General features: G+C 51.4%; 1 protein-coding gene across 1 annotated transcript in view; it reads right to left on the bottom strand.

Annotated features, from left to right (window-relative positions):
- Positions 1 to 160: 160 nt before the first annotated feature.
- Positions 161 to 20,001, bottom strand: part of NAT10 (N-acetyltransferase 10) — a 38,497-nt gene continuing 18,656 nt past the window's right edge. The window contains exons 12-29 of the mRNA XM_059139461.1: positions 18,222 to 18,358; positions 15,342 to 15,466; positions 14,768 to 14,918; positions 14,389 to 14,485; positions 13,430 to 13,546; positions 12,623 to 12,724; positions 12,453 to 12,527; positions 11,783 to 11,899; positions 10,607 to 10,740; positions 10,363 to 10,411; positions 7,114 to 7,210; positions 6,926 to 7,036; positions 5,657 to 5,829; positions 5,048 to 5,167; positions 4,591 to 4,689; positions 4,122 to 4,195; positions 3,405 to 3,488; positions 161 to 981 (exon numbers count right to left, since the gene is read on the bottom strand). Of these exons, the coding sequence (XP_058995444.1) occupies positions 870 to 981; positions 3,405 to 3,488; positions 4,122 to 4,195; positions 4,591 to 4,689; positions 5,048 to 5,167; positions 5,657 to 5,829; positions 6,926 to 7,036; positions 7,114 to 7,210; positions 10,363 to 10,411; positions 10,607 to 10,740; positions 11,783 to 11,899; positions 12,453 to 12,527; positions 12,623 to 12,724; positions 13,430 to 13,546; positions 14,389 to 14,485; positions 14,768 to 14,918; positions 15,342 to 15,466; positions 18,222 to 18,358 (1,974 nt within the window). The 3' untranslated portion in view covers positions 161 to 869. The remainder of the gene's footprint in view (positions 982 to 3,404; positions 3,489 to 4,121; positions 4,196 to 4,590; positions 4,690 to 5,047; positions 5,168 to 5,656; positions 5,830 to 6,925; positions 7,037 to 7,113; positions 7,211 to 10,362; positions 10,412 to 10,606; positions 10,741 to 11,782; positions 11,900 to 12,452; positions 12,528 to 12,622; positions 12,725 to 13,429; positions 13,547 to 14,388; positions 14,486 to 14,767; positions 14,919 to 15,341; positions 15,467 to 18,221; positions 18,359 to 20,001) is intronic.

Raw genomic sequence — 20,001 nt, 5'->3', positions numbered from 1 at the left:
CTTCTCTCACAGGCTTCTGGGTTGGTAAGCCCTGGCCACTGCCCATCCCGGCCTTAGCACTAACACCTTCTGAAGTCTACCCGGCAGCCAAGGTCCTCCAGAAGAAACAGGGCAAGGGCCACCCCCCAGCTCCGTGGAGTCAATGAGCACTCAGAGGCAGTTGGGTCTTTCCAGCTTGTTATCTATTAAAAATAGATTCTCTATCCCTTCCTCCCCCCGGCTAGCGAAAGAGTCTTGCCCTAAGTTTTTTCCCAAATAGATGAAACAATCGACCTGGGGGACTCAAGGCCAGATAGATTCCTCTTAAATTAAGAGCTCAGGCTTTTCTGGGACACGGGTCCTGCAGAGGCAGGAGTGGAACGATTTACGGCAAAGCCCAGGGCACAGAACAGTGACCTGCCACAGCCACTTGGTCAGGCAGAGCTCCTGCTGCTCTAGGCCTTGGGGTGTCTGGATAAGGCCACGGCGAGAGGCCCAGGGCTCCACTGGCAGCGTCCCGAGCATCACCGAAAAGCTGTGTCCTTAATGCCCCAGAGGGGACGAGAGTCAGTGCAGCTCCACACATGTGAGAAGGAGCTAACACAGCTGGGTCCAGAGCAAAACAGGAACTTATAGGGGAAAAGAGGCCTGGAGTGCGGAAGAGAGACCAGTCCTTGGCAGTGCCAGAGCTTTGCCTAACCATCGAGTTTTGGGTGGACTGGCAAGGAAGTGATGTCGCCTTAAGCCAAGCTCAGGCCACAGACTGAATTTCTGGCTGGTCTCCAGGGCCGGTGGGGGCTCCTGCTGCCTTTAACAGCCCAGGCCGCCGCCCGGTCCAGCCAGAGTCAGGGCGCTCTTCTCCCACAGCAGCCGCGGGTGCCCACTTCTTCCTATTTCTTCTGCTTCAGTTTCCGATCCTTTTTGTTCTTTAGGTCTCTGTTTTTCTTCAACTTTTTGTTCTGTTTGGGTTCCTGTTTGGCTTCTAGCTTCCTTTTCTTGTCACTGGAGAAAAAAACAAAAACAAACAACAAAAAACCATGAGTAGAAAGAAAACGAAATCCGCAGATCGGTACCATCGTTCAGACTGCTTGGCTTTAGGCTTGCTTTGTCCGGGAGGGTTTCCACCTTCTGGAACATTAATGACATTCGGCACAAATGTTCTCTGCAAGCTGCCCGCATGCCAGGCACTGGGCTGGGGGACGCTGACCCACTTCCTGCCCTGACCGGACTCTTCCTCAGACAGAGGAACAAATCTCTCTCCCAACCCCTGAAAGCAGAGCTCTCTGTGGAGAACCGGTCATCCCCCACTCCCGGGACCACAGGGAGATCTCCAGCGTCCCGAGGAGGGTTCCCTCCCACTGCTCACCACTCGAGATTACCCTGGAAACCAGACACATTACCCCAAGGATCCCGAGGACAGTCTCTAATACAAAGCAGGAGACTCCCAGGAGAACCTTTAACACTTGTGACATGGCACTATTTTATTTCCCCTGAGGGAGAGGGAAACTCAAGCAGCAGTAACTCAGGTCAGTACCGGCCAGCGGAAGCCTGGCAGTTCCGTGCTGGAGTCACTCAGCAGCCGCCCTCTAACCCCCTCACAGGTTAAAGATCCTCTCGGCGGCATTCTGCCCCAGGAACAAACACTTCCCTCTGAGGAGAGACCGAACAGTTCTACCCACGGACCACTAACATCACCTGAATGAAGTGACCTCCCGTGGATGGGGGGTGGGGGGGTACATAAAAAAAACAGGCCTCAAAGAACAGGACAATAGAGATCAGTGTCTTTACCTCCAAGAGCACGATTTACTCAGAGCTCTCAAGCAGATGAACTACCACAAGGGGCAGGGAATCCAGGAGGCCCCTCACCAGCAGGAAGAGCCAAACCAACGGCTGGCAAAGCCAAGCTCTGAGGAGGGAGGACCCAGCAGTCGCCACACCAAGCACGTGCCCTGGCCTTTTGCAGCGCTCAAAGCCTCGCTCAAGGCTGGAGCTGTCGTGGGCCCCGGGCTCGCCCCTGCCATATCATCCAAACCAGAAACAGGACACACTGACAGGGCTCTCGTGCCACATCTGAGAGCATCTGGGGAGTATGGCTGATATCAACGCTAGAACCTTCAAGACCACACAGGAGCTTACGGAGACTGCAGAGGACAACATCATGATCTCTGGGATCTTCAGCTGCTAGAGTCACAAGACTCGTCTTTTAAATATGTCCTCTAAGGGATGCTGTCCTATGGCAATGCCAAGAACACCCCTCCCTATTAACCCCAAACCACACATGGACATTCATCTCCAGAGTCCCAGGGCAGGGAAACCTCACTCCCTTCCCGAGGGAATGATGATGAAGGTTCTGGCCCAAGGAGCCATTATCTACAGATGCTCCCCCGTGCAGAAGAGCAGCCGGAGGGGACGGTTTTTGAAGCAGCGTCCAGGCCTCCTGCGATCCCCTCTACCCTTCCAGGTGGGCCCGAGCTAGAAACTATTTTCCTAATAATATAAATACACTGGCTGCCTTTCACTTTCGTGTTCTCACAGCCGGCCAGTCTTCCAGGGGCCACGAGGTATGTGGTGGCACCAGATGGAGGACGGGAGCAGATGAGCCAGCTGCCTCTCATTAAGCCAGACAGTACCGCTTTGCAAAATGTAAAACCGTGCCACTTGGGACGCCCGGGTGGCTCAGTCGGTTAAGCCAATGCCTTCGGCTCGGGTCATGATCCCAGCCTCCTGGAATCGAGTCCCACATTGGGCTCCTTGCTCAGCGGGGAGCCGGCTTCTCTCTCTGCTTCTGCCTGCCACTCTGCCTGCTTGTGCATGGCTCGCTCGCGCTCTCTCTGACAAATAAATAAAATCATAAACAAAACAAAACTGTGCCACTCTAAGATTTGGGGGGCGAGGGAATATTTTTTTTAAAATAAATCAATATATCCATGACTGTTAATTTTGGATGAATATTTTTGTTTTTCATTTCTAACATTGGAAACATCGAGATATACAACCCACGTAAACAAAAGCCCTTTGGGGGCCCTCAATTTTAATGACGCTAAGGAACTCCAAGCCCTAAGCCTTGGAGAACCTTTGGCCCGGAGGTAAAACTCCAGCCTTCCCAGTGGACACACCTGGTCCCCATCCCAGCCCTGCCTCCACCCTACAGCTCTGGTCACTTCATCTTTAAAGCAGCGCTGGTGACAGAAGAGCCACTCTGTTGTTCTGAGGGTGCACGGGACACCGTGCTGCAGCCCACAGCAGCCGCACAACTCTGCCTCAGCTGTAGGAGACTGGATACCAAAGCAGCGACCCTCCAGGGGAAAAGAGCAGTGACTCGTCCCTCAAAGCTTTTGCTTCAAGCCCAATCTCCTAGTGAAAGTCACCAGAGAGGCACAAAAGCCAGAAAGCCTCTCCTGTCAGAGGTCACGGGCCCTCCTCACCTCTTCAGGCTGACAATGGAGGCATTCTGCCCGGCTTTGTTCAAAACTTCATTCCATTCTTCATCATCCCCACGGATTATGTATCTAAACAAAATTTTAAAAAAGGAAATCTCAGAGCCTGCTTAAAAGAAGACAGAGACAACAGTCTCCTCAGACACACCCTGCCAGGGAAGCCGGTGGCTGGTCAGTGCGAGCCAGAGGGCAGGGGCCGCGCGCAGAGCGGAGTTCCTCCAGCCGGGCGGGCGCTTCACTGGAGCTGGAGTGCACCGGGCCTGCCCGGACTCCCACTCACCGCCCACCAGGAGAGCCTCCTGGCGCCCCCCAAGTTGCTCACTCCCACCTCCAGGAGCACCCGGACAGCCATGCAGAGGGGGACAAAGAGTCCTAGCACACAAAGGGTTCCACAGCAAGGGGTTTGGTTGCTTTAGGCAGCAGAATCCTTTCTTCAAACACATTCACATGCAAGAGCCAACCACAAAGTGGCCATTAAAATTGGCTGCTCATCAATCAGCATCCCCCCCTTCCCTGAGGGGCCTGAAGGAAAATCCTTCCAAGTTCTGCAAAGAGTGAAGGAGGAAGCGTTCAGCGGTGAGTGCTTCTGGAAGGGTGCCACGCCACAGCAGCCAGGGTGCCTGGAAGGGGGTCAGAAGAGGCCCACAGGCAGGTCCTGAGGGTCCTAAAAGCCTTTGCTCCCCATAAGTCACTCAGGGGCCTTACTGGGAGAGGTCCATGTTCTTCAGCTTCCCCACTTCTTTCTTGTGTTTCTCCTGGAATTCCTTTGCTGCCTCATCCTGTGGTCAAAGCCCCGGAGACAGACTTGGTCAGAGGCAGGCAGAGAAGGAAGCTCAGAAGAAAGGGGAGGGGACAGAAGATCTCCGCAACCACATCCCGCTGTCAGGGACAGCTCTTACCAAAGACACAGGAATATAAAATGTGCATTTGGAAAAGTCCAGAAGGACAAACAAGAAGGTGTCAGCAGCTGCTGCTGGACTACATGCACGCACGCACCCGATGGGACTCGCAAGTTGAGGAGGGAGCCGGGCGCACCCAGGCCGGGAGAGGGGAGCTCGCGCGGGCTCCACCCACAGAGCATGGAGGCCACCACTGGTCGGGGGCAGGGCAGAGCACCCCTCCTCCAGGGGAAGGGCTCCGCAGCCGGCAGTGCCGACCTTCAGTGGGAACATACCAGGTCATCACTGAGGGTCTTCACAGTGGGCTCCATAACCACGTCCTTCACTGCTGCCATCTGCTCCTCGATGGCCCGTTCCTGCACCTCGCTGAACAGCTGCAAGACGACATGGGGCGCGGAAGATGAAGCCGCAGCCGGCTCCCAGCGTCTCGCCCCCGAGTCACTCGGCACCCACGTCACGCAGCACAGAGGGCACACATTCACCGTCAGAGGACAAGAACACAGACTAGAAAGACAGGAGATCCCTAACAGTGTTGCCTCTGGGGAAAAAGCAAAGAACAGCACAGACACAGCTGAAGCCCGCCCCTAGGTGTGTGCGTGTGTACATGTGAGAGAGAGACAAAATACCTGCAACAAATACGGCCAAATGTTACATCTATTTCTCTTAAGGAAGACAGCTTGTTTGTTAAATTATTTGAAAACTGCCCAAAACCCTGCCCCCGGCTGCTACTACCTTCACAACTTTGCGGATGATCCGGTTGAAAAGTCCCATCAGCTGGCCTGCGGGCAGCTCGATCTCCTTTTCCAGCTGGTCCACAGACTTGTGCTGGAGGCCAATTCCCAAGAGAAGAGCCTGGAGAATGGAGGATCTGCTGACGTGGCCACCAGGACAGACCCTTGGCCATTCAAATGGCACCAAGAACCAGTCACGCTTTTGACCAAAGCCAAAATCTGGATCAAAATCCAACTGGCGCGTCTGCTCTGGCTTCTCCTCTGTCATCCCGTTACTGAAACCACCAAGAAATGCTCTCCCTTCCTGAGCTCCCCAAACCGATGATCCTGACAAGAGCCGCAGGAGAAGTTCAGGGTGCCCCTGACCTCTGCTAAGTTAGAGTCAGAATCAAGGCGATGTGGTGGCATGGGAAGGACACGGGTTCAGAGCGCAGCTCTTCGACGCGCTAACTGTATGGCCGGGCACATGACCGCCTACAGAGTCCAAGTGTCCCCAGCCGCAGAATGGGGAGAACGCTACCCACCGATCAGAACCGCAAGGAATTAAATGCACAAAATTACTTCCAAGCATCCCAATCGACACCCAGCACACAAGCGGCAGATAACCTACCGACTGGGCTGCCGACAGGGACAGGTCCCCCAGCTGGTTGAGGAAATACATCCGGGAGATGGCCGGGATCAGGTCCATGATGAGATGATAGTCCACCATGTTCCGGGAGTACATCTCTAGCCTCTTCAGGTCATAGGAGAGGAAGAGGGCATCCAGCTCCTCCCGGCACAGCGCTGTACATGCAACAGACAGGTCAGGAGGCCAGACGCTCTTGCAGGGTCTGACACGATCCCCACATCACACACACAATGGTCTCCAAGTGGCATGCCAACAGCTGCTCCTCCACGGGGCCTTGAACCAGAGCAGGACAGGAGCCACCTGCCCACTGACAGAACACACAGCCCCAGACAGCCCTGACCTTCATCCTGAAAAGGAGGAGGTAGCTTTGGGCCACCCAGAGAGTAGTCATGGTTGGCACGCACCCCTTGCTTGAAATTCCGTGCCAACACACCAGACCAAAAAACGCTCCTTCTCCACTGGGTCACTTCTCCTCGGAACCCAGCTTCACAGAAAGTGTGTGCTCTGCCCAGTATAAGGAACACAGCTTTTTCCATCAAAATATAATTGAGGAAAAAAAAAAAAAAGACACACATACATAATGAGCACTGGAAAAAACAAACAAACAAACCTACAGCTGTTAATACTATAGGTCCACTTTTAAATATTCAAACAGGATTTATATGCCCAAACTGCCTCCCATGTGTCAGCCATGTCAGGTTGGGGCGCATGTTCTTTTTAAAAAGATTTATCTATTTATTTGACAGACATAGACCACAAGTAGGCAGAGAGGCAGAGAGAGAGGGGGAAGCAGGCTCCCCGCCGAGCAGAGAGCCCGATGCGGGGCGTGATCCCAGGACCCTGAGATCATGACCTGAGCTGAAGGCAGAGGCTTAACCCACTGAGTCACCCAGGGGGCACATGTTCTTATTACAATTTCATCAGTGAGGAGCCTGAGCCTCAGAACTGAGCTGGTTACCTGAGCTCACAGGATTTAAATCAGGTTCCATAATTAACTACCTGTATTATCCTATTTAACATCTGAAATCAGATCACATCTCCTAAGTCTTGTTATACAGATGGAAGGTACTATGGGAGCTGGGGCCCCTAAGGCAGAGTTTAGTGGGGGGTGTCAGTGGGAGATGCCTAGGACCTGTCCCTCAATTCCTAATCCAGCCTTCTTTCTGGACCACCTGCTCCCCTCACCTCCTCCCGCCACGAAACCTACTAAGATCTGCCACAGCCAGCCGTCCATGCCCACCCGCTGCTTACCTGGCTGTGCTGGCTTCTCGATGTTCTTGTTCTGGATGATGTTCAGAGCCAGTGGGGGAGAGAAGGTGCTGAACTGGTAGGACAGCAGGGCTAGAAACCGCCTTCGGAAGTCTGGAGTACCACACACAGTCAGAGGTGTGGGGGCCTCTTGCCTATCACCTCTCTGCCCCCCTTCCCCTCCAATTTACCTTTCCAAAAGGCCGGGAGCCAGGCTCCCCTGTCAGCCTCCTCCTCGTCAGTCAGAGTCTTCAGCATGATGCACGAGTGCTCCCCGGTCAGGTCATTCTGTCAAACACAAATGCCAACTTGGCACCAAGAGCGCCCTTCTCTGAAGCATCTGTCATTGCTGAAGGGCAAGCAGGCAGAGCGGGAAGATGTGGTGCTTGCCCCGGCCTTTTCTTCCTCCCAGCTGGGAGAGGGCCCTCTGCACGTGGCCTGCACCTTCCACAAAGCCCCATTTCCCGCATGACAGCTGTCAGAGACCACTCGGTTCTGTGAATTCCTAGCAGGTGCCACGGCAGCAGAGCAGAGAGGTTCAGATCATCCGAGAGTGCTGTCTGCTCTGGACCCACAAGTGAGCCACCTGTACACATCAGGTCACATTCTGAACTCAGAGTCATTACGGCTTACATTCCAAGTGATCCAGTCCACGTTTTCTTAACCCTACAAAACTCCATGCCCCAAACCTAGAATTCCCATACTGGTGAATTAGCTTGCAAATGCAAGCTTCTTTAGGTGCTAAATAGTGGGCATGGCTTTTTAAATTTTTATTCTGTAACAACCACAAAAGCCCACACCATAAAACTATCTAATGGAATTCGACCAAAGAGCATTTATAGAACAAAACACCCATACCATGTACCAATGAGTGGCGCAGAGCACAAAAGCAAGGAATAAGCCATGGTCGATGTTGAGCTCAATGGTCTGAAATCTCCTGGCAGCTGACCAGTGGACTTACAGCCCGGCCTCAACTGAACTCACTAATCAGGAGCCAGCCCATGCGCGAGCTGCTCTGTACCCATACGTGGCAGCCCAACACCCAGCAGTCCTGGCCAGGCCCACTATAAATACTCAAACGGGCACCATCCTTGGATATGGGCCTTGTATGCTTAAAAAACAAAAAACAAAAAAACCCCAAACCTCCAACACCTCTTCTCTCAGCTGACAGCGCCCCCTCCCTGGGGAAACAGAAGGAACCAGAAGAGAACTTCATCCATCCAACACCAACTCAAGCAACTGACCAACACCTTCTGTGCCCAAACTGCCTTCCTTGTTGCTGTGAGGGAGGAGGCGGCCACTTCTGCTCTTGGGGTCCTACTCCCCTTGCCTCAAAGTCTGCAATCAGACCCCTGTCACCTGTGCTATTTGTGCAGTCTCTACAGGATTGGACCCCATAGCAAATAAACATGTTCTAGAATCTAGAATCTAGAATGTGACAAACTCCTCTTAATGCCAATGTCCCTGCAGCTCCCTGGTTTCTCTGTTCCCTCTTGCTTCCTCTAAAGTCATCTACTCCCTCGCTTCCCCTTCTCTCCAGCCGGGATGATCCCTCAGCTCTACCGCAGCTGCTTTCCCTCTGGTCACCACTGCCAGCAAGTCCACTGGCCATTTGTTTGTCTCAGCTTACCTGCTCTCCCACAGCCACAGATTCCCCCTTTTACCATTTTTTTTTTCCCTTGAGAGAGAGAGAGTACATGCACGCAGGCAGAGATAGGGGCAGCGGCAGAAGGAGAGGGGGAGAGACAGAGAATCTCAAGCAGACTCTGAGCTTAGCACAGAGCCCAATGCAGAGCGGGATTCCACGATCCTGAGATCATGACCTGAGCCGAAATCAAGAGTTGGACGCTCAACCCACTGAGCCACCCAGGCACCCCCCACCTTCCTGAAACACTCGTTACACTTAGCTTCGGATGCCTTCCCCCACTTTCTCCTTCAGCTCAAGGCCACTCCCATTTCTAACCTACCCCTCTGGAGGCTGGGGAGTCCAGGATACACCCTCTTCTCAGCTTTCAGTCCCAGTTTTCAATAACTTTAAAAATGTACTCATTCACTGAACCGAACTATTTAGTGCTCTACGTGGTAAATGCTATTAAGTGTTGGGGTTACAGCTCTGAAGAAAACAAAGTCCTTGACCCAGGCAGCATATTCTGCTGAGACCACGCTCCCAGGTGTCCATCTCCAGCCCCAAACTCGCCCTGGAGGACCAGACTCCTAAAGGCAACCGCTCGTCCCACTTTCCCATCAGGTATCTGACAACACGTCCCACTGTGCCAGAGCATTCCCGCTGTCCCCTCCAGACCTGTCCCTCCTCCAGCGGCTCTTCTCAGCAAACAGCACCTCCACCTTCCAGGTTCTCACCCGGACTCTCAAGCCAAAAACCCATGAATTACTCTGAATTCTTCTGGTTCACTCATCTTCCAATCCAATCTGTCAGTTCGACCTCCAAACACGCCTGGCCTCCGCCACTTCTGTCCGTCTTCACCACTTTCTCACAGCCCGCACCCCATCTCAGGCACCTGCCTCCCTGCCTTCACTCTCAGGCCACCACCGTCCACGGTCTCCATGGCAGTCACAGTTCCTTGACACCTTCCTCCAAGTGGACGGGAAGCAAACAGAGGCCCCACCCAACCTCACTGCCCCACCGGGAGCCTCGCCAGCCTTCGTCTCCTTCAAACTACCAATTCACTTCCACCTCAGGCCCTGTGCTCACCGCACCTGCTGCTAGAAAACACTTTTATCCCCCAGGAATGCGCGCACAGCCAGTCCACTCTGATGACTCAGGGACCAGTTTGAAAGGCCACCCCTCAGAAGCCCGACCACTCAGTCCACTGTAAGTTTAGTGTTTGCTTTTCTTCGCGGCACCTAGTACAATCTGCAAAGTTGTCATTTTCTTTAATTTCTTGTTGCCTATTTCTACTCGTCAGAAAATAAGCGTTGTGGCTTGTCTTGCTCACTGCAGGTGGTAAATACATGATTTTCTTTTTTATAATCTCCCAGTAACTCCCCCTTCCATAGCCTCCACGGCTCTGTCAGCCCCGCAGTCACACTCCACCCTCAGAGACTAGCCCATAACTGGAGTCTGCCCACCTGTAACTGGTTCCTAAAAACATCATTTTATTTTTTACAAATTCCAAGAGGCCCCCAGGCTACCAGATTCCTGATTCCTTGATGAACAAGTCCATGTGCACCTCTGCCTCTTTATACTCAAGCACAAATAAGGCCAAGCACACACCAGGTGCGCACCACACAGTGTGGGAGTAAGCGTGGGACTGCGTGGTCTTTCAGGGATGCCGGCCGTTTCAGTGTCATCGGAACAAACCTCTTGGAGGCAGGGCACACGTGCTCGGAGCCACAGAAAGAGGCACCAGGGCCCGTGTAAGGACAGACTTGTCACCAACTGTAACCACAAACCCACACCCTTCCTCTGCCTCACTCACCGGGGTCTGTCTCAGATAAACAGGAACAAACCCAGCTCGTTTCCAGAACCTGCGAAGATACAAAACGAGCAAGTCACTGCGTGCCCCTTCGGAGAGCAGCTGACACGTGAAGACAGGAAGGGTACTCGTGGGTGGCTGACGAACACACTGGCTGGAAGACACACACACAACCCACAGAACACTCACTCTCGGGACACCAAGGCCACAGGATGACACGAGGAAGGAAGGACAGGCAAACCCTTACTTGAGGAGCCGGGGGGTCAAGCCGTAGGACACACCCAGGTAGTCCAAGTGCTCAGCAGGCCTCTCGTTCAGTTTGAGGAGTAAGGGAGGCAGGTCCTTCCGAGGAGTGACGACCTCTTCCAACAAGCTGACGGCCTGGAAGATGCCAGGAAGAGAACACAGTCCAACCAGCAGAGGAAGAGGAAGCTCAGTGACATTCCCGAGCACCCTCACTGTGCCAGGCTTGGACCGAAACAGCAAAAACTGGGACAGGTTTGTTGTTTGTTCCCTGGTTTTTAAATTACAGGCAGCCACTGGGTCCAGCAATTGTTCCCCAACACACCCAACACCTGGACACACATGAAATCACACCGCTCCACACCTAAAATTCAGGGAAACAGCTACACGGTTTTAAAATGCCTTAGCATTGACGAAGAGACAGAGACAGTGTCCTGAAGATCCAGCTCTGTCACCAGGTGGCCCTGTGACTTGGGCAGGAACCAACCTCTAAACCAGCCATAAATTACAAGCCCTTTGCCTGCCTCCCAAACAGGCATACTGTGAAAATCAAGTCAATGTGTATGAAAAACTCGCAGTTCACGGCGTTCATGACATCACCAAGAGAGACACAATCTCCCAGAGTCTGGGCTCAGTGACCCGAGGAGGAGGCCGCCAAATGCAGAGTCGAAGCGGAAGCACACATCCGAGTTCCCGGGAGCTCCTTAAGACACGGATCATGGGGCCCCTCCCCGCCCCCTGACTCAGGAGGCCTTCGGCAAGGCTCGGGGCATTTTTTTTTTTTATAGATTTTATTTTTATTTATTTATTTGTCAGAGAGAGAGAGGTAGAGCGAGCGCGAGCACAAGCAGACGGAGAGAGGCAGGCAGAGTCAGAGTGAGAAGCAGGCTCCCTGCAGAGCAAGGATGCTGGGATCATGACCTGAGCCGAAGGCAGCTGCTCAACCAACTGAGCCACCCAGGCGTCCCGGCTCGGGGCATTTTTAACAAGTTTCCAGGTGATGCTGCTGAGGCTGATCTGAGGCTCTCAATTCAAGCGCCTCCAGAAGCCGCTGCTTCTCCAAAACGGAGGAAATCTGCGAGAGCTCAGAGAGCCCAGAGCGCTGAACAGTTCTTCATGTTCCCAAAGACCCAGAGGACCATCCTCCCAGCATCCAGGCGTTTGGCCAGAAGAGGCTTACCTCGCTGCTGACCGTGTGAATTTCTTGTGACGTCTCCAGGACCTTTTCCTCCAGACAAGGGAATCTGCCTTCGAAGTACATCTGCAGCAGCTGCAGAGCTCGGCTGCCATAGCCCATCTAGGAGCAAACACAGAGGGAAAAAGACAAGAGAACAAGAAAGGTTCTCAATCTGCCAGAAGCACCTCTATGCCCCTGTACTGCTTCCAGAAAGCCTCCGTTCTGAGTCAAACTACACTTGGCAGAGAACCAATAAAATCCCTCCATGAGGTCAAAGCAGAGGCCCTAAGAGCAAGCACCCTATGACTCCCACTCTCACACCATCTAGCCTGAGCATCAGGAAGGCTGGGCCCCAGATCAGCAAGCCCCAAACGGATGTCTCCACAGCGGACTCCTCAGTGGGGATTTCGAAGAGACAGGAGCTAACAAAAGTCGGTCAGGTTTACGGGTGCCCTGTCTTCACAGAAGAAAAGCAAGCATATACAATCACCCTGTCCACCCGCCAATCCCTGGCCTCGGGCAAACTGTCCATGGGAGAGAAGTACCTGGAACTGCCTACTTCTTGACTAGCCATCCACCCAAAGAGCCACATATACCCGGCCCAGGGAGCTGCCAGCAGCACAGCTGCAGCTAATGAAGCCCAGCGGGTCTGAGAGGCCTAAGGACGAGTTACCCCCTGATAATCCGGGTGAACAGCAATGCGAACAACCCTTCCACCGGAGAGGCCGCCGAAGTCTGGGTCTTGGAACTGTGTGGGAGACACAAGCCAGGAAGTGAGCCACAAAAACCTCATCCAGCCCCGCCGGCCTCACTCACTCAGCCACATCAGGGAAAGGGCGACACCTGTTCTGACACTGTCCACGGAATCAGGTCCCCCGAAGCCTTCTTGCCTCGAGACAGGCTGTTCAAGATGGACTGGCGAGAGATCTCCCCCTCAAGGCACACCTGCGGGGGAAGCAGGACAGTGCAGAAGGCCAGAAGCGGGGAGCAAGCCCACTCACAGAACATCATCAATGCAGCTTCCCTGACAAGGCCAGCTCTTTCCTAACATTATGATGTATATGAAATGTATATGTATATGAAAAGGAAAAATAACAGAGAAATGCATTAGTAGGGGCGCCTGGGTGGCTCAGTCGGTTAAACGTCTGCCTTTGGCTCAGATCAGGATCCAAGAGTCCCGGGATCGATGCCCACACTGGGCTCCCTGCTCAGCAGGGAATCTGCTTGTCCCTCTCCCTCCCCTGCGTGTATGGGTGTACATACTCTCTCTAATAAAATCTTAAAAAATAAAAGAAAAAAAATGTGTAAGTACATGCCAGGCATTAAAAACATTATTGTTTCCATGCCTTTTCTTCTAATTTTAGAAGTATTGCTTTTATAATAAAGGAAGAAAACAAACATAAAACTTCTGTTTTAGGAGAAACCCTAGGTCAAAATACGAGTGGCCAGTTCCAACCTTCACCTCTCCTCCAACAGTGAGGCTCTGGGTGTCCGGCAGGGGTGGTTTCCTTCCATGCACCCTCATCACCTGCCTCAAATCACCCAGCCACTTGGCTCCACCCCGGGAATCAACACCTCCCCTACACACCCCAACTACTGAGTCATTAACACTTGATTCCTAAGTGTGTCCCCAAACAACGGCCACCATACCTGGATGACAGCAAGCACTTCTGGCAGGGCATTCTGGGTGGGGGGCACTGGGGGCAGGAGGCAGAAGAGATGGTGAGCAGGTGCATCGGAAAGCATCTGGAGATCATTGGGAGAGTTCTGTGGGGCACAAACAGAGTCCGTGAGAATCACTCCTCTTATTCTTCACTCGAGAGGCCACTCCGGAGTCATTGGCTGACTGGAGTACCGCCCTCGCCGAAGCCAAGCTGTGAGCTGAACCCCGGCTGAGTGCTTTACTTGTATGTCAGCCGGCCAGCCGAGACCCTGCGAAATGGCCTAGGAGGGACTTCGCCTCAAATGTTTGCTGTCATCGTTACACAAGTGCCGAGGCTAAGGAGGAGGGCAGAGGACTGCTTTGTCAGCGCTGCGGATTTCACAGCTGGGAAGGGAACTTTTCCCTGAGAAGAGGCTGCTACTTCAACAAAACCTATCACCACTTCTAACACCGAACTCTTCAGCCTTCCTTTGAAAGGTGTTCGTAACAATGCTACCTAGAGCCTCACAAAGTGTCCTTCCCAACATGCCCTTCACTCTGGAAGATTTTCAGATATTCTAAATTCTCATTTGGCACTCCTTAAATACAGCCCAGAGGTCCAAGAGTGGCCTCGGTCGGTCAGTACCACCAGGTCACCGCTGCTATGCCATCTGAGCCCATCTGTAGCAGACGAGTGAGAAACACAAGACCCTATTTTAAAAGCAGCAAAGCTCTCTGTTTTCCCCAGCTACGAGCAGGAATTCCACACACTGCGCGGCTGGAAGCCCAAGACGGGTCTGAACAATGGACAATGCAATCTCTCCAGCAGTATCAGTGCAGAACATCTAAGTCCCAGAACAATGGCCACCTGGGCCATCAGGTAGTAAAAGATAGGAAAAGCCAAAAAAGGGACCGTGAGAGCTAGAGTGCACCCGAGAGCACCCGAATGCTGGCTGGCTACAATTACCTTGTAGTGAGAAGCCACATAGAGGGCCATAAGCCTTTGCAGGAAAACTTCAGAGGCCTTGTGGTAGCAAAAGAGGGTATCTCTATTAACATAGTAGCTGGGTCTGGAGTTAAGCAACCAAAACAAAGCAAAGAGAGCCAAAACAGGACTGCTTCCAGAAGGGACGTGGATACACAGATCGCCCCCAGCAGAAGGAGGAGCCCGCGTCCCTCAGAGAAACCCCGTATTGCAGGGAAGGAACAGCAAGGAAATGGAGAACATTCAACTTTCCCCTCTCCCTGGAGCAGGAGCCTGTAGGAACAAAGGGCCGAGGCCTTCTGCTCAGTGACTTCATGGCCCCCCCCCGCCCCTTCACAGGGTGCAGGCGCCGGGAGGATACAGCTCGCAGGCCTCGGGCAGGGGGCAGCCCGAGACTATCCGGGTGATGTTAAGGCAATCCAGGCACAGCAGGTCGTTCAGCCACTTCTCCACGGCGTCTCCGGGGGCGTATCGGATGGACTCCTGCAGGGAGACCTCATGCAGGGTTCGCGCTGCTCCCCGAAACACACATACATGATGAGAAGAATTGTTAGATATGTTTAGTCAGAAGAGCAAGGCAAATGTTCTACTCCCTTTGTCACAGGTTGGAGAATTCAAACTGAGTGGTTTTAAACTGTTCTGGGGGATGTTCAATCTGCCATGACACTGATCCCACAGGGATCCCACTAAGTTAGTGCAACCATGCCCTGAGGCGGTGACAAACCAGGGCCTAATCCAGAAGTCCTGGGTCAGGCTCCCAACAGGTCACTGGCCTGCTGTTCCCTGGAGAAAGCAACTCCACTTTCTGGGGACCCAGCCTCTGTGCCCCACGGCTGGCCAGGCTGGTACCACCCAGGCTGATATGAGGAGATGATCCTGCAACATGGTCTGCGGAGACCTGGCGTGGACAGGCCCGTCAAGAGCTCTGGGGGTACCTGAGGCCAGTCTGGCTGTCGCTGTGGCCTTGTTCTCTGCGGTAGTGCTGATCTGGCTCTGGGCGCTCTGCTGACGGAGCTGCTGGATCAGCTTGAGGGACAGGGACCGGCCAGTGCCCTCGTAGCTAGGAGCAAAAGCAAAGGCCATCAGGCAGGACGTCCGAAATCCACCCCCTAGGAGAAGATGGAGAGCTCCCTTCCTCACCCTGCTGCCGTCTGGACTCCCCGCAGAGGGGGTACATGCCCACAGGAGTCAAGGCAGCAGGGTGCTCAGCTGGGGGCCGGTGGGCCCGGGCTTCAAGTCTGGGGTGACTACTTAGCACCTCTGGGCAAGGAACTCACCCTCTTTAAGCCTCCCACCTCACGGGACGATGCTGTGAACCAAAAAGAAAATAAGGACTGGAAAGAGGAGGCGAATACAACCTTCAGCATAACAAACTGGAACAGTGCTCAGGGTCAGCGAGTGAGCTGCCACTGCAGACGCACTGGAAGGAAGGCAGAGAGTGCTTCCGGTGTGGAAAATCAAGACTGAATAACCCGCCACCTCAGTAATTCCTGTCAGCCCTACTTCACTGAGAAGGTGAAGCAACTAACAAAGATTTTGGAAAAAAAAAAAGAAATTGTCTTTACTCTGGTCAGCAAATGGACTCTTCTCATTGTATTTCCTCCTTCAGTCACAGCACGGGGGGCGGGGGGGGGCGCGGCCGGTAGACCGCTTAGTGGGTCTTCTTTTTTGTTCAGTGTTACATCACCTCATGGTATGTACTATGATAATATTTATAGACCATATAAATACTTCCTCTTACTCGAATACTATTTTTAAAGAATGATCAAAAAATCGGAACGTTGAGGTATTTTATTCTCCTTCCCAGCCACACGTAACAAAATTTTCTCAAAAGAATTCCATTTACTTATTTAAAAAAGAAGAAAAACAAGTAAGCACAAGCAACAAAACAATTTCTAGCACTTCAAAGGACATTATCAAGGAAGTGGAGGAAAAAACAGAAGGAAATTTTTGTAAATCATATAAGGCACCGGTACCTGGAATACATGAGGAAAACTTACAACTCAGTAATAAAAAGACAAATATGCCAAATAGAAAAATGAGCAGAAGATCTAAATAGCTATTTCTCCAAAGATCACAAACCGTGGATAAGCACGATAAGATGCCCCACCCACATCGTCAGCCATTAGGGAAATGCAAACGAAGACCATAACGAGACTCTGACTTCACACTCACTAGGATGGCTATAATCAAAAGACATGTAACACACATGCTGGCAAGGACATGGAAAACTTGGAAATCTCATACGCTACGGGTGGGAATTTAAATTGGTGCAGCTGCTTTAAAAAACAGTCTGGCGGATCCTCAAGCAGCTAAATGTAAAGCTACTATCTGACCCAGGAATTGCACTCCTAGGTATAGACCCAACAACACTAAAAACATGTCCACACAGAAAACCTTCCCAGCAGCATTATTCCTGACAGCCAAAAGATAGAAACAACCCCAATGTCCATCAATAAGTAAACGGAAAAACAAAATGTATATAAACATTCAATGGAATATTATTTGATCATTAAAAGGAAGGAAATCCCAACACAAGACACACGGACAAACCTTGAAAACACGGTAAGTGAAAGAAGCCAGTCACAAAAGACCCCACATTGTTTGATTCCATTTACATGAATCGTCTAGAACAGGCAAATCTATAGAGACAGTAGACTAGTAGTTCCCCAAAGCAGGGGGATTAGAGGGTGATAGGTAAAGGGTATCGCTTTTCTTTTGGGGGTGACGAAAATGCAAAATTGATTGTGGGGCTGGTTGCACAATTCTGTGCAGATACTAAAAAGCACAGAATTACACATTTGAAGTGGGTAAACTGCTTAATACATGAATTATATCTCAATAAAACTTCGCAAAAAAAGTAAAATCCATTTTTTAAAATATTTTCAGTAAAGCAGACACAATATATATCTGTTAACAGAGGATTATCTCTTCAAGATGTGATTCACACCAAGAAATCTTTCCAATATTGAAGATAGATATTCACTGACCTGGAAAGAGCTCACAATATATTGTTACATAAAAAAGTAAACTAACTAAAATAAGTAAACAATGTTCACATTCTCGTTTAAAATTAAAAATTAAAGTAAATGTGTAGAAAATATATAACAAAATTCTAACAGAAGATATTTCTCATGGTGATACTATTGGTGACTTTTCTTTTTGTTTGCCTGTTTTTCCTAATGGTTCCACAGCAAGCATGAACTAAATATTTTAAGTATCTAAACAGAGCTCTTGAGCCACTGTAAGACTGCTGTCTTGGGGTACCAGGGGGGCTCAGTTGGTTAAACATCTGACTCTTGGTTTCGGCTCAGGTCACGATCTCTGGGTTGTGGGATCAATCCCCGAGTCAGGCTCCACGCTGACTGGGGAGTCCGCTAGGGATCCTCTCTCCCCCTCTGCCCCTTCCCCCACCTTGCTCTCAAATAAATAAATGTTTACCAAAAAAAAGACTGCTATCTAATGCTAATTTGATAGTTGCTGTCACACTGTATTTTCACATGGCTCTAAGAGAGATGACATCAGTACTGCTGGGTGCTCTCTGAAAACTAATCAGGCCTAGAGACAAGATGAGACCCTCACCACTTGAGTTATGAAATTCGTCAGTCTCGTGCTGCCCATTTTACCATCAGACCAGAGGTGGGTGCCCCTCGTTAATGAGAGACTGACTCCAATGCGCCAGGAGAGACCAAAGCAGCTCCTATGACTCTGGCTTCGAGAACCAGACCACCTACCCCGACCCAGGCATGCTCACTCACGCCCACTAACGGGCAAGAACCTACAACGGGAGCAATGACTCCCACCCAAGTGCTTACCCGTTGATGGTGGATGCCATGAACACAAGGTAGGAGCCCAGGAGGCTTTTCACCAGGGGCAGGGGGATGGCAGCGGCTTCATCAATCACAACAAGCTCGGCCTGACCCAGTTTCACAGCATCTGCAGGGTGTATATACTGTGGGGAAGAAAAGTTTACGTTATTACCCGGCCATCCCGGGGCCACAGCTGTGATCCCTGCAAGGCCTCGTCAAGGCCCCTCTCTGTCCTATTTCCTACTTCCCAGTTCTTCTCTCACTTCTCCTTTCCACTTTTTCTTGGCAGGACAAAACAGAATGGGCTTGAAGCCCAACACCTGGGTTCGGAAGGTCAACCACCGATTACGTGCCCCAGGACGGGTCACTCAGCCTCGCAGCCTCAGACTTCTGTCCGGTAAAGTGGAGGAAATACCCATCTGATAGCTGCTTAGGAGAAACATCGGGGAAATCTGGAAAAATGCCCTGGCTGGTGCCTGGCCTAGTACTGATTGGTGGGGCTCCCTCTTCCTCTCTTCGTCTTCCCATGCTTCTCTCTAGCCTCGCCCTGGCCAGGGAGCCAGAGGCACAGCCTCGTCCCAGCAGCAGTGGCGGATGGGACGGTCAGGTGTCCCAAGCACCTCCTACACTCTGGGTCCTGGGCTACCTGCTTGGACACCGTCATTATTAAGGCCACGTCTCCCAGCCCTGAAGAAGATGCTTCTAAGACTCGATGATGCCTTCCTAATACACACACACTCACATATCCTTAACTGTATGACTAGCTTGGCTACCTAACACCACAAAGTTGCCCTAAGTTTGGCATCCTTATGCATGCAAACCACCCTTTCGGTTTCTTCAGGGCCTCCTGCTATTTTTAAAGTTTGGGCAAGGCCACGAAGAGGTATTTTACAGGAGGGAAAACCTGAATTAACATAAAGACATGCAACCTCGCTAGTAAGCGACACAATGCCAGAGATGGCGAGGAGGTCCCACTTCATTCATGGACACGGAAAATAGATAGCCATAAAACACCCCGTGTTGGGAAGAACGTGAGGAAAACAAAAATTTAAAAAAAAAAATGCTGGTGGGAAAGTAAACTGGTACACTTTTTTAAAGGAGAATCTGGCAAAAACAACGAAAAGGGGGGAATCTGTGCATACTCTAAATCGAATAGTTCCATTCCTAGAAACATAAACAAACAGTAATATAAACATAAAATGCTTGAGAATCAAGCAGAGCTGCAAGCTTTCATCTGGACGAATCCTGAAAACAAAAGCTGAGTAACAAGGCAGGCCGAAAAAGGACAAGCACGGTATGTTATTGTTCATGGATACCTAATTACTTAGTAAAATACAAACACAGGAAATGAAAGGAAACACACTGACCCAGAGCTGAGTTACCTATGGGGAGTGGCAGGAGGAGGAATGGGATTGGGGGGGGGGGGGGGGCACAAGACGGGCTTCAATTTTGTCTCTGATGCTTTACATCTTTAAGACAAAAATAAAAGTGACTTTAAAATATGAAATAAACATAGCAAACTCCAAAGTGTCAATATTTCTTAGGCGTATGTGCTTGGATTCTGAATATAATCTTGTCCTCCGGACTTTTCTCAAGTATTTCTGTACAAGTAAGATCATCTCACTGCTTTGCTGGAAGTGGAATGATGGGTCAGGGACAGAGCAGTCCCACTCAGTTCTAACAGCAAACACACACCCTCAGTAGGGCCCCATGTCTTGGACTCTTTAAGGGGAAAAAACTAAACAAGCACCTCATAAAAATAGCAGAAAGCAGCCCCCCGGAGAGG

The sequence above is a fragment of the Mustela lutreola genome, chromosome 1 (genome assembly GCF_030435805.1).
Source record: "Mustela lutreola isolate mMusLut2 chromosome 1, mMusLut2.pri, whole genome shotgun sequence".
In the NCBI taxonomy this organism is placed as follows: Eukaryota; Metazoa; Chordata; class Mammalia; order Carnivora; family Mustelidae; genus Mustela; species Mustela lutreola.
The sequence above is the reverse complement of the archived record's forward strand: the minus strand, read 5'-3'. Positions and strand labels throughout refer to the sequence as shown.